The sequence below is a fragment of the Sinocyclocheilus anshuiensis genome, unplaced genomic scaffold (assembly GCF_001515605.1).
Source record: "Sinocyclocheilus anshuiensis isolate Anshui unplaced genomic scaffold, SAMN03320099.WGS_v1.1 scaffold928, whole genome shotgun sequence".
In the NCBI taxonomy this organism is placed as follows: domain Eukaryota; kingdom Metazoa; phylum Chordata; class Actinopteri; order Cypriniformes; family Cyprinidae; genus Sinocyclocheilus; species Sinocyclocheilus anshuiensis.
Window position 1 is genome coordinate 1122397 of NW_015552531.1, and position 14248 is coordinate 1136644.

At 36.3% G+C, this 14248-nt stretch overlaps 1 protein-coding gene across 2 annotated transcripts; it reads right to left on the reverse strand.

Moving 5' to 3' along the window:
- Positions 1-291: 291 nt before the first annotated feature.
- On the reverse strand, positions 292-14021 carry LOC107663670 (protein CIP2A homolog). 2 transcript variants are annotated; one of them, XM_016453931.1, is made up of 22 exons: positions 13797-14021; positions 13584-13716; positions 11275-11422; positions 11070-11182; positions 10773-10867; positions 9712-9808; positions 9477-9599; positions 9194-9339; positions 9033-9108; positions 8639-8866; positions 6889-7048; positions 4714-4855; positions 4344-4443; positions 4128-4246; positions 2960-3149; positions 2709-2783; positions 2517-2627; positions 2171-2367; positions 1937-2050; positions 1360-1442; positions 1142-1260; positions 292-963 (listed from the first exon to the last, which is right to left on the reverse strand). In XM_016453931.1, the coding sequence occupies exons 2-22, from the start codon at positions 13683-13685 to the stop codon at positions 811-813; spliced, it is 2691 nt and encodes an 896-aa protein (XP_016309417.1). In that variant the 5' UTR covers positions 13686-13716; positions 13797-14021; the 3' UTR covers positions 292-810. The 2 variants fall into 2 exon arrangements, with proteins under 2 accessions (XP_016309417.1, XP_016309416.1); XM_016453930.1 differs by having other exon boundaries at positions 13584-14021.
- Positions 14022-14248: the final 227 nt, after the last annotated feature.

Sequence of the window (14248 nt, forward strand, 5' to 3'; positions counted from 1 at the left end):
TTTGGGACACATCCATCTGATTGGCTGACAACTTGCCAAAACAACTATGAAAATATGTAACAAATCAGGTTCAAATACTGAAACTAATGTTAAGAGTAAATTTATATTGACATGACCCATTTAAAAATTAAAATAAAATAAAAAACTATCATGGCATTTTGTTCAAGCCTGATTGAATTCATTTCTATAGGTCCCGCACTCTTTTGTTCTCAAAAAATAAATATAAGTATTAATAGCTTCCAACTAATACATTATTTAAAATCAGGAACACACTTATGCATTAAATAAAGAGAAACTATAATTTAAACTCTGATTTTTACAGGCCTAAAAGATTTAATTTTAACAAGTCATACCTTTCACATGAAAGGCTCTAATAAAGCACACACACTCTGAGCTGTTAAACCACATCCTTATCATTGTGAAACTGAAGGAATGATCAATGAATATTTTCTCTTAGGGAGAGTAGACAAGTATTCTTGTTTATTAAAAAAAAAGTTTAAATACATTGTCACAATCTGTAAACAGTTTGTACAGTGCCCTCTGGTGGCCAAAGATTATTTCAAAAATCTGCACATTACATCAACATCTGAATAATTGCAATAATGAATGTAATCCAAAATGAAAGCAGAGAAAATGTAATGTTAATATTTTATCTTCTATAGACATTTATTCATTCATAAAAACATTAAAGAAAACACAAAGTATACGGAGTAAAAGTTATAAGACATACAGATAAAATAAGTTATTTCCATTTCATGAAGCATGTGAAGCATTTCATAGCTTGATGGTGTGTACATGAATGTGTGCGTGTCACAGAGAGAGGTTGGCGGTGGCGTCCCCCTTGAGTTTGCTGCTGCTGAGACTGTGTATCATGGCGATCATTTGCGAGTGTTTGCTCAGCTCTTCCTCCATCTTCTCCAGCTTGGCCTCTAGCTGGGATTTCTGCAGCTCCAGAGAGGAAGCCTGCAAGATGAATATAACAACAGAAAACGCACTGGATCATTATGCAGCCTACCTGACCTCTTATATAGCAGGTAGAATACAGGTAAAGCTAAATTATGACTGTTTTGTTTAATCATGACACAATATGATTTGAGACTGATTGGACTGATTGATAGGTTTGAGTGAATGTTGACGGCACCTTGATGCTGGTGTCCTTCCTGGCTTGCTCCGTCTTATTAAGCTCTTTCCTGAGGATGGAAATGTTCTCCACCATCTCATGGATCTGCTCCTCTTGTCTCCTCAGATCATTCTGAAGACCTGGTACAGAACAGGACTTTTTTGTACACTTTATACCAAATGAAAGTGTGTATGACTGAAACAGCATAAAACCGATGTGAAATTAATTCCACTGCTCACCTGTTATAATTCGCTCTTTCTCCAGCACGTCTGTGTTTAGGCCCTTTATCTGCTGTTCTTTTTCTGCCAACTCTGCAAGACTCCTGAGCAGATAAAACTCCATTCAATTATTTTCCATAATAATAATAATAATAATTATTATTATTATTATTGACCCATTCAAGGGTGGGATGAAGCACACTTCAACTTCAATAAATAATAATAATAATTATTATTATTATTATTATTACTATTATAAAAATAAAATAATAACTATAATAATAACAACAACAATAATTATTATTTCTTTTAAATTGAGTTGGGTTATTCTCCATGATAATAATTATATTATCATTTTTTGACTTTTTTTTGAGAGTGACGAAGCATAACCTAACTCCAGTAAATAATAATAATGACAAATGTAATATTGTATTATTAATAATATTTCATAATTGTAATAAAAGTATTATTATTATTATTGACTCAGTCAAGGGTGGCATGAAGCATAAGCAAATAGTTATTAGAGTTGGGTTATACTTCATGCCACCTTTATGAGTCAAAAACACCTGACATTCAATCCACCGTTTCAAACACTGACCTCTCCTGTTGGAGTTTTAATCCCTCATTGGTCTTTCTCAGCCCCTCAGCCTGCTGGGTAAGAGAGATATGGGCAGCCTGCAGTTCCTTCAGCATCCCTTCACTTTTGTCATACCTAAAAATAAAGGATGAGGAGAAAGAAGAGGTTGCTTATCTATAACAAAAATGTGATATATCCATTCCTGGAGAACTAAAATGTTGTATCTGAGTGTGTGTGTGTGAGAGGGACACTGACCTACTTAGCAGCTGGTTGTAGGTGCCCTTCAGCTCCTGATGCTGGTCAGCGACTGCCTGCAGACGGCCGTTGTGCTCCAGGAGCTGCTGGCTGTCAGACTTCAGTCTCTCGACCTCCAACAGATGATCATTCAACTCCGTCTGCAGATCCTCTTTCTTCCGCTCCGTGTCTTTGAGTAGAGATGCCAATTTACGTGCCTAGAATGGAGAAAGATTGAGAACAGAAAACAACTATATAATAGCAACTCAATAATAGCAACTCAAAAAGCACATATGCATAAACAGTGGTCATGTGAAAGTAGTCAGTTTTCATTGCAGAAAGAAAAAAGAAAAAAAAAAATTGTAACCTCAGCTTCCGCCTGAGCTCTCTGACAGCGGTATTGAGCAATGAGTCGATCAGCCTGCGACAGCGCGAGTGCTTTGGCCTCCAAAAGGTCCTGCAGATGGCTCTCTTTACACTACATATACAAAAGCACATACAATTACAAAGTCTGCATATGTTAAATATATACACAGGAAGTTCCTTGATGACAACTTACCGCTAGTGCAGAAAGCTTCTGCTCATACACATCAATGATCTCTGACATGTGCACATCTTTGACCTTCTCCTGTAACTACAACAACATTAAAAATAAAACAAAAAAACAAGCATGCCATCCACTTGTGGGCACGTTTCTATTGTCAGTACGGAATTGCATGCACCTAATCCCACGATGGAATGTCTGCAGACACTGTGGTCATAGAACTAATGAGTCACTGTCAGCTGCTCATGCCCAGACAAATGGAATACCTTCGCTCCGTTCTGAAGCTTCTCGATGAGGCTGTCGATACTTTGGTAAGCAGAACCAGAAGGTTCAGCATGCATTATGGGAAAAATCTTCCCCATGAAAGACACATCTTCACTAGCAGAACTGCTCCAGATCGACAGCTCACCAACCCTCTGACGGTATGCGTTATTGGCAGCAATACTGTCCCCCAGACTTAAAACAAGAGTGACAGAGAATAATTATTTTCCAGGATTTAGTGCCAATATTTATTTCTAAATAAATAAAGGCACTAATATTGGGGTCAACATTTTTTTTTTAATTTTAAAAAGTTTTATTTACCAAGGATGCATTAAATTGATCAAAAGTGATAATAAAGACATTTATAATGTTACAAAAGGTTTATATTTCAAATAAATGCTGTTCTTTTGAACTTTCTATTTATCAACACATCACAGTTTCTACAAAAATATTAAGCAGCACAACTGTTTTCAACATTGATAATACTAAGAAATGTTTCTTGCAACAAATCAGCATATCAGAATGATTTCTGAAGGATCGTATAACACTGAAGACTGGAGTAATGGCTGCTGAAAATTCAGCTTTGCCATCACAGGAATATATTACATTTTACAAGGTATTAAAATAAAAATCAAAAACACAGATATACAATAATAATATTTAATATTATACAATAATATTTCACAATATTACTGTTCTTATTGTATTTTTGATCAAATAAATGCAGCCTTGGTGAAACACCTTCCAAAACTTTTAAAATAATCTTGCCAAGCTCACGCTTTTGAACAGTAGTGTACAGTTTTTTTGTAGTTAAGTAACATATCTGCATTTAAGGAGGAAACCTAACGTTCCTAATGTACATTTAATCATTATGGGAATTGTTTGCAGATTTCATAATTTTAAATCATTATAATTTTAAAAATCCCTAGTTAAGCATATAATTTTAATACTTAGTATTAGCCATTTATTCAAATTTCTAATTCTAAGTAAGAGCAAACGTACTACAAATTAAAATTCAAACTGTTTCAAATTGATATATTTTTTTCACTCAGTCATTAAGCTGAGAGTCAGAATGTTTGGTACTTCATATAAAACAGCCTGGACTGTCAAACTGAATGTTTTGACACCTCAGCGTAAACATTCACACTGTGGCTATGTGTTCTGTTGACTCACATGACAGAGGGGAAATCGGGCAGTGGGGCTGCTTCAAAAAGTATGTGAAGGGCGACCTGCACATGCTCTCTGCAGTTAGAGGTCAACGCTAGTGAGAGAGGCGTCACCATGCGCTGGTCCTGCATGCAACGGAAAAGAGATCACAGAAAGGGAAGTGTTATAAATATCTGATACAGAGTGAACAAAGTCTGAGGGAGGGCAGCGTAGGTCTTGTACCTGTAAGATCCTGTAGAAGGACGTCTCCATGTCTGGCATCTGCTGCCTAAGATGGCTCATCAGTTCTAGAGTCTTCAGCACCACCTCAGAGCACACCTGACTAGAGATGCACAAGGAGACCACTTTTTTTGAAGGACAATTTCTCAAGGATCACGTGAAAGCTTTGCCATCACTGTAATGAAATTAGATTCTAAAATAGAAAATTGTTACAGGAAAGTGTAATATTTCACAATATTACTGTTATATTGTATTTTGATCAAATAAATGCAGCCTTGGTGAGCATAGGAGATAAAAACTTTAAAGAGATTGTAATAAATTTGACTGGTACTGTAAGTGTCAATGCTTTCTTACTTCCAAAACATTTCATTACCTGAGCTGATAGTTGGAGGTAGTGCAGGTGGACCCAGAGAGGTCTTGATTGTAGGACAGCAGAAGCTCCACCTGTGAGACACACACCTCAGGACTGAGCCGCTGGGACACCAGCATCCTCAGAGCATCATCGCCGCAAAGCAGTGAAAGAGTCAAGGATATCTATACTATTCAGGGTTCCCACTCTTTCATGAACGCCAGATTCAAGGACTTTTTAAAGCACCATTTATTTTATATCAAGCACCGCTCAAATTCAACAGCATATGTAGCGTCATGAAAGACCTCTTACAGTACTTAACGTTTCACTTACACTTAACATTTACATTAAAAATTTCAGAGTAATGAGGTTTTGAATGTGTAGGTTTCATACATTTAGACCATTTTGAGCAGTTGTGTTCAAAGGAATTTAGAATTTCTCAAATATTGATAAAAATATATATTCTTGCATCAAACTGTTTTTTGCTGTAATTCTTGTAAAATAATTAAATTTGAAAGAATTTCTCAATTTTTAAATGAATAAAAAGTGGTTAAACAGGGCTGTACGTTACTTTTCTTTTTAGGAGCACTTGTGAAAAGCTTTAAAAAAAAAAATTAGGAGCTCAGTCAAAAATTTCAGGAGCACCTTCTAATCAATAATCAAAAATTCTGATCAAATATTAGCCTTCCCATTACGAGATGATATTTGACTCAAAGTGATTTACAGGGAATTTTGTTTTTACCTTTGTAATGGCATTTTTCTAACTTTATTAAAATTATGTCATCTTTTGTCAAATTCAAAAAATTATATTTATAAGCTTTTTTTTATTTTTAATTAAAACAACAGAATAAAAACAAGTAGAATAAGTTACCAATCAAATTAAATCAGTATTAAAAAATTATTTGTACTACAGAGGTGGCACAGAAGAACACAAAAGTGGCTTGTAGATGTATTTTCAGATGGTTTAATGGAATGGAATGATTTAAATAACAGAAAAGATACTTTAAAATGAAAGTAAAAATGCCAGTAGGTGGCGGCAAGTCACTGATTTTATCACTGAATAATTCATTCAATTGATTCGTTCGAACGGCTGCTTCCTTCAGGAACGAAGCAAGTGACTGTCTTTATGAATGGGTAATTGAATCAGATTCGTTTAAAAACATACATATTCATACATAAACAAAACAATGGCTCAGCTGTTACATTGTTTGAAACTATTTCGGTTGACGAAATAGAGCAAAATCAGGCAATAGTGTTCAGACAATGCAAGTCACTTAATATTAACTTCTTGTTTAATGAACTGTTGTATTATATCAATTATCATTTGCAAACTCTCTTAATCATTAAAAGATGTCACTCTCCTTCGTTCATCGCGATCTCACAAAGTTCCATTATAATCAACGCAGCTCTCTACACTGCACAATGAATCTCTTATTTACACCCTGTCTACACTTTGTTATAATGAGAGGATTCGTGAGCTTGCAGAACTCAGCACTGAACAAAACGGCGTTTTGAGCAGTGAGTGGATTCTGATTATTGTGTTCAAGGAATCAACAGATATGTCTGTGATACATTACTCACCGCTGCAAAAACACGGAAGTACGATAGAAACCTTTGAAGCTACCCTCAGCGCAAACACAAATATGCTGATTGGGTCATTTGCACTGGTGCTCCTAAATATTTTTTCATAGTCGCACGCAGTAGTTTTCAGTCGCAAATGCACTGCTTCTCCATAGGTTCATGCAGGGCTGCGCAATGTGCGCATCAGCTCGCATGCTAAGATTTTTTTCTCGCGCTACCCCATCTCCACCCCAATCATTAGCGCTGTTTCGTTTTGCCTTTGACAGCACATATAGGAACATTTTTTAAATAGCACCATTCTACTAAACAAAATTTATTTCAAATTTATTTCAAGCACTTTCAAGGACCTATATTTGTTTTCAAGTACTTTCCAGGCCTTGAATCCATGTGTCTGATATTCAAGTACTTTCAAGAAGCGTGGGAACCCTGACTATTACAGTAGAATCAGACAATCACAATACTACAACAAATTACTGGTCAATTCATATATAAGCTAGGCTAAATAATTATCTGATATTTGCTGATACCGATTGGCTGCTAACACTAGCTCATCAAACAGACAGCTTGTCCCGTGAGGTGTGCTGAAGTGTGATTATTGTGCTTAAAAAGTAAGGATATCTAATAGAAAATCAACGACACGGCCTGCACGTAGACTGTGTTTCTTTAGCAGCTGGTCTCCTTCAGTGGAGTCTGGAGACTGCAGCAAAACCAACACCTCCTGCAGAAGGAGCTCCACAAACGACTGAGCTGAGCTGCACAGAGAGGAATCAATTGCCTCCTGGATGAAGACAAGCACAAATGTACGGATTAAAAGGGCAGAAAAATATTATATAAATTAACAGAATTTAATAGAGAAATGGTAACATTTTACAATAAGGTTCCATTTGTTAACATAAGTGAAGTGACGTGACGAATTTGTGCTCTGCATTTATCCCATCCAAGTGCACACACAGGTACCAAGACTCGAACCCGTGACCTTTGGGTTACAAGTCCAACTCTCTAACCATTAGGCTACGACTGCCCCCCAACATTTTAACAATAAAAATACTAAATACTTCTAAAGCATTTATTAATCTTTGTTAATGTTCATTTCAAAAATTACTAATATATTATTAAAATCAAAGGTTGTATCTGTTAATATTATTTAATGGACCTGAGCTAACAATGACATTTTAAGACATCAAATTCTCATTTAGTTAATCTTTAAAATCTCTAATAAAATGATGACAAATTATTTAAAAATAAATAAATAAATACTGTTAAATGTAATCTTTAAAAAATCCCAAAATGTATATCCATTTTTCATACTGTACATTATAATTTTGTAATACCTAAATTAATTTTAAGCATTTAAAATTACTGATTTTAATTTGAGTGTTTTTACTGTTTTTAGACAATAATAGCATATTATTATCCATGTATTTTTTATATCTAACATCATATAATAGCTTTAGTCCACAAAATTGGTCACAAAATAATTACAAATATTGTCCAGATTTGTGATGTTGATGCATCCCTATTTTGGGCACAAAAAATCTTGCCACTCTCACATTTAGCTTATTCAGTGGGGTGTTTTTAGGCACTATTCTTTGTAAAGCCCCGTTCAAACTACACAATTTTAGCCCGATTTTGGCACGTTCTGCTTGACGTAGGGTGTCATGGGGATTTGTAAATGACAATGGGCGTCGGGACGCAAGATTCAATAGTTTCATCTCACGTAGTGTGTCATAGTGGGCAACAGCCGATGCCACGTCTGTGACGCTTCACGACGTCAACACAGAAAGACTAGCACGTTTAAAGCCTGGTTCAGACTACAAGATTTTTTTTGTCAGTTATGACAGCCACTCTTGTCTGTCATCGATAGTGTGGGATTACACAGAAGGTGCCATGAGGGTAAACAAACAATGGCTAGTAAACAGCTTGTTTCGCCCTTTGCCCAGAAAACCTGACAGTGGACACAAATCTGGATTGCATGAAGAGGACGGTATATATTGTCAAAGAGAGCTGAGGTAAAATTGTTTTTATTTGACCTTTTTCACTCTGTAGCGGTAGTCCCTCGAGGAAATATCATAAATGCAGGAGTATCATTGCCATAGATCCACGAACATTTCCTCCATTGTAAAATTCCACCTAGCAGGACCGATACCACTGTCTCTCTTTCGTTTCGGCTCGTTTTAAAGCATGTACGAAGGTGCTTCTGTGCTCCTATTGGACACCATGACGGAACTCGTCGTGGTGGAAATCGCAAAATCGTGTAGTCTGAACCAGGCTTAAAACTGTTGTTTTAAACAGTTTAAAAAATTGTTTTGAAACAATACGTATTTTGAAAAGCATTATTCAAATAAACTGAATTGAAACACTAGCATACTTCAAAAAGCTCAGCCAGCAGGGACAGAGCCTGCATGTAGCACTGCTCTGGACCATCCAGAGGTGACGTAACCCAGTGGACGAGTGCTAAACTCGGTTCAGACCCTCGAGCCTGAACACATTTTCTAGTACCAGGCTGCAGTCGAGGGGCTGGAGGTCGGAGCACCGTCTCACAGACGAGCTTACGCAGGACAGGGACTGAGCACAAAGAAACCAGCAACTCCATAACCTGCACAGACAAGAGCTCATGACTCTCTGCACCAGTTTGGACAAGAATTCAAGACCTTTTGATCTAGAAGCTAACGTTTAAAGGTTTGAAATTAAATAAATATTTTGCCTAAAAAATGTATAACTTGAAAAAACAAAAAATTGATTGAAAAGATGATGTATTTGACCTTTGATGCAGTATCAGGATCTTTGCTGTGTAATAGCCCAAGAACCTCGGAAAGACAAACTGAGAGGTGTTTATACCTAGCGTGAGAAAAAAAAAGATGTTCTGACCGTGCCACTAGAAAGCCGTTTAAAACAGTGCCATCAGACTCCGATAAACACATACTTGGTCAGGTAATCAGCAATTTTGGGGTTTTTCAGGAGATCCCCTAACAAGTCCACAGCATAATTCCTGGTTAATGTGCCATCTCCGTTGACGGTGATATTAAATATCAGCTGAAAGGTTTGATGAATGTTCTTTGCATTAAACAGCTGCAAAAGAAAAAACACTTAAGTATCAACAACCACAAATGGAAAACAAGTACAGGGCCACAAGTTTCCAGCCACAAGACGAGATGACGAGAAAGATACGTGAGCTAACCAACATCAGTGCCATGTCTCAAACCTACCTTCTGCCCAACCTCTTCATTAAGAGTCAAACTTGATAATATGGACAGCGCAAAGACGACCACAGTCAGACAGTTATGACCCAGGAAATTAATCAAGGCTCTGTAGAAAGCCTTCACATTACTCTGAAAAAAAAAAAAAAGTAGGCATTGTAGTCATCAGCAGGTTAGTTCACTAACAAAACTTATAAGAGTTCATACTGAGACTTCATCATGCAGAGCTGATGCCGATTCTGACCTGAGATTTGATGTGTGACTGCACAGAGATGTCGTGTCGACAGAGGTTGGCCATCAGGCCCAAGCAGGCTTTTACAATGTCATCATTACTTGACTGGCTAAAGACAATCATAAAAAGCATTATATTTTATGCATAGTTTTTATTTATAAATAAAGGCTGTTATAAATAACTGCTTTTCATCTTAATATACTTGTGTCAAATTCACAATTCTGTTAACTTTTGCATGCATAACCATTGCTGTGCAATATTTTAATGCATATCGCACCTTATAAAGGTTGCTGCTAAATGGCCAGCCTCTGTGATTAAAAGCAAAGACTGTTTCAGTTCAGTGTTGTGGTTTTCCACTACACAACCTCTAGCATGTCTGCTTCCTCTTAATAAGATACTAAAAAGAGTTTCGCATGCAGGACTTGAGACCACTTGTCAATATCATTATTGCATTTACAGGCCTGAATGATGATTATTATATCCCTCAAACATGAACAGTTTTAGTATTTACTTTATTTTATATACTGTGGCCAGAAAAATGAAACTCTGTGTGCTTTTCATAATACAATTAAAAAGTTTATGCTCAGAGGCTGCATTTATTTGATCAAAAATACATTGAAAACAGTAATATTGTTTACAAAATTATTACAATTTAAAATAACTTTTCTTAATAATTTTCTTAATATGACTTGGTGCTTATTAAATATCGCTTATTATTATCAATGTTGACTACAGTTGTGCTGTTCAATATTTTTGTGGAAACTGTGACACATTTTTTCAGGATTCTTTGATGAATAAAAAGTTCAAAAGAACCACATTCATTTAAAACATATGTATTTACTGTCATTTTTTGACCAATTTAATGCATCAAAATGTTTTGCAATTTTTTACTTTTATTATTTTATGTAATAAAAGTATTCATATCTTTCAGAAATTTTCTGAAACTTTTGAATGGTATTGTACAGTAATATGCATCATCTTTATTAACACGAGGATTGCTCTGTTAAAAAGTGGCATTTACATCAAACAAACATCTATGCATAAAGCAGTAAAGTGAATGTCATGGGTCTTACACATGTTGCATTAGGAAGCTGATGAGCTCATGGATGTGAGAGGCACAATGCAGAGTCCTCATGTTGTAGGTCAGTTGCTGCAGCACATTAAGGCACTGTGGAGAGCATATTATATTAAAATAATAAGCATATTATTTTTTTAAATATATTAAAATAAAAAGCAAGTTAGTTTAAACTTTGAATGGTAGTGTAAGTCACGTCAAATATATAAACATTTTTGACCAGTTATAAAAATTTGCACTTAAAACCGCATGGTTTGTGAAGTGAAGACTTCTTAAAAAACTGCAGTACTCTCACCTGCAGCACAAGAGGCTCTTCTGGTGTGGTTCTGTTGCAGTGGATTATGGCTGCCAAAGTGCCGGTGAAGTTGTAGCTGCTGTGAAGAGCCTCTTTAGCCTCACCACCAGAAGCTGTTGGGCCATTAAGAAGTGTACATGCATGGGTAAACAACTGGTGATGTAACTATAAACTGACAGTGTAACTATATTAAAGGGTTTAATACCAAACTGTGCCAGCAGGGATATAATGGATCCCGTCAGTGCGTGACTGGTGTTGGGATCTCCAGCTACTTCCATGAGTCCACTCAGACACTCGCTGGGCAGCACCTGACCTGAAAACAGCACTCCACCACATTTCAGCCCCGAAACATCCTGTGGAATTAAAAATAGCAATTAAAATATTGGATATTTTATATTAAAGGAAATTATGTGTAAAATTACACATTTTTTTGTCACTTTTTTGACCACACTGGGTTTGACTGTTTGATGACTCAGTTTCTTTCTTTTCCAGTCATCTGTTATTACAGAATAGAGATTGCATTCACAAATCTTTCAAATAGCAAATCAAATAGCAGTGGCTTTCAAACCAGGGTCCAGGGAGGGAATGTTAGGGGGTTTGAAGAAAAGTTTAGAGAAAAGATGTGAAAAAAGTATATATACAGTGGGAATGAATGAATGAATGAATGAATGAATGAATGAATTAACTTTATTGTCCCGTTTGAGGGAAATTAATCTTGGACAAGCATGACCTGGGTATAGAAAAGAATCACCCCCTTTAAAATAATCATATTTTGTTGCTTTGCAGCCTGAATTGAAGACGGACACAGTTTTGTTTAAACCAGCTGTATTTAGTACTCAGTACAACTTATAACTTCCAATTGAAAGATATAACACAAACATGCCAGAAAAAAATTTATAAATTAAAATAAATTAAAAAACAGAATCACTGAGTTGGAAAAAGGATCACCCGCTCCTAAAAATGGCCACTAATCACCTTCACAATGGCACACAAAGCCATTTGACTTTCAACTGTGATCAGCTGTGGTCATTTTGATAAGCCCAGCATGAAAAGAGCTTTCCTGGAGCATTTCAGTCCTTGGTAGTGCAACTGAAGCAAACAATCAACTATGGGTGGCAAGATACTGTCAAAAGATCTCCAGAATAAAGTTGTGGACAGGCACAAGTCAGGAGATGGACACAAAAAAAATTCAAAGGCTTTATCAATTCCTAGAAGCACGGTGAAGTCTATTATTAAGAAGTGGAAGGTATTTGGAACAACATAGACCCTCCCTGGTTCAGGATGTCACTCCAAACTCGATGAAAGAGCCAGGAGGAAACTGGTCAGAGAGGCGACCAAGAGGCCTACAGCAACGCTGAAGCAGTTGCAGGAATTTATGACAAAGAGTGGTCATTGAGTGCATGTGACAATATCAGAAACGCTCCACAAATGTGGCTTGTATGGGAGGGTTGCAAGAAAAAAGGGACTCCTCAAGAAAGGCCACATGGAGTCATGACTGAGCTTTGCCAAAACGCACCTTGAAGATTCTGAGGCAGATGAGACTAAAATTGTATTATTTGGCCTCAACACCAAACGATATGTCTGACGGAAATCCAATACAGCTCACCATCCAAATAACAGCATTCCTACAGTAAAGCAGGAGGTGGTAATATCCTGTTATGGGGGTGTTTCTCTGCAGCAGGGACTGGAGCACTTGTCAGGATAGAAGGGAAAATGGATGGGGCAAAACACTGTAAAATTCTTGAGGAAAATCTGCTGCCCTCTGAAAGAAAGTTGTCAATGGGAAGAACGTTTACCTTCCAACATGACAATGACTCAAAGCACACAGCAAAACTGAGCACACAGTGGTTGAAGGAGAAAAAGGTGAATGTCCTTGCATGGCCTAATCAGAGCCCAGACTTAAACCTGTGACTTAAAATCTGTGGAATAACTTGAAGACTGCAGTCCACAAAACTAAACTTATGGAAGCAGTCCATAAGCTAAATAATATAAATTTGTTTTAAGCAAATTAATTAATAAATAATATAGTAATAAATAAAACAATATAGTACTATAGTGTGCTGAAGAAAATAATGTAACAACAGAAACAAAATATTTTTTTAAACATTTATAATATTCATTTAGAGTCTTCATACATAAAATAATATATAGCTGCTTTTAAAATTTTAGGATGGGGGTCCTTCGCATGAGGATGATCATATTTGGGGGTTTGTGGCATTCAAAAGATTAAAAAATAAATAAAATAAAAAATGTAGACCATAACTAGAAGAAAATGGTGTTGAATATTTAAGAAATAGCTTTTTTTCCCTTCCAAAACAGTAGAGATGAATGGCAGCTTCAGTCACCATTCACTTTCATTTCCTAACATCTCCTTTTGTGTTCACTTTCACATAAGAATTAAAAAGTCTTTTTGGACTCTGGACCAACTTGAAGGTGACTAAATGATGACAGCATTGGATAGATCACACAAATAATAAGTTTTCAATAATCCCACAGAAAAATGTTTTCACTCACTTCGATGTGTTTCTGCAGCTGTGATGCATTTAAAGCGCTCCTGTTATTTCTGTACTGACGAATGGCCAACAGAAGAGACTTCAAACAGGTCGATACATCCATCTTTTTACACCCAAGGTCGGTCAATGGCGGTCTTGAACAAAAATAATCAAATAACTGAAGGGGAAAACTATCTAACTTGAACAGTTTCTCGGTAGGTTTTTGTAAACATACAGTAGGCTTTGCTAGTTGATAATAGACGCTGTTACGGAGATTAAATAACAGATATATTGTATCCTCTCCCGTACAACGTTTTCATCAAGCATGGAGGTGACTTCTATTTTAACAATGATATTTATCAGTATTTTATTTTACGTAGTATTTACTCAAAAGCTTGTAATAAGTTCCCCACTGTCTGCTACAACAGCAACTTCCTCCCGCTAACACTTCGAATCGCCGGAAGTGTTCAGTATCCAAAATGGGAGGGGGATAAAGGAAACATTTACAAATATGTCTAAATATTTACGTTTCAAACAAAGGGTAGAGAATTTTTACGAAGCAAAATAACGTTTAAATATTGAATCAGTGGGTGTTTTGCTCTTTTATGTTAATCTCTTTTTTTATTACTTCTTGGGAAAGCTTAAACCCCCCTTTCTAAGAAGAATGTTGAGAGCCAGAATTCGACG

Coding starts and splice junctions, on each gene's coding strand:
- LOC107663670 (XM_016453931.1), bottom strand. CDS start 13,685: ATGGATGTATCGACCTGTTTGAAGTCTCTTCTGTTGGCCATTCGTCAG. Junction 7,049..8,638: donor TGCTGGCTGAGCTTTTTGAA/GTATGCTAGTGT, acceptor GTCTTCATCCAG/GAGGCAATTGATTCCTCTCT. Junction 3,150..4,127: donor CCCGATTTCCCCTCTGTCAT/GTGAGTCAACAG, acceptor TCTTGTTTTAAG/TCTGGGGGACAGTATTGCTG.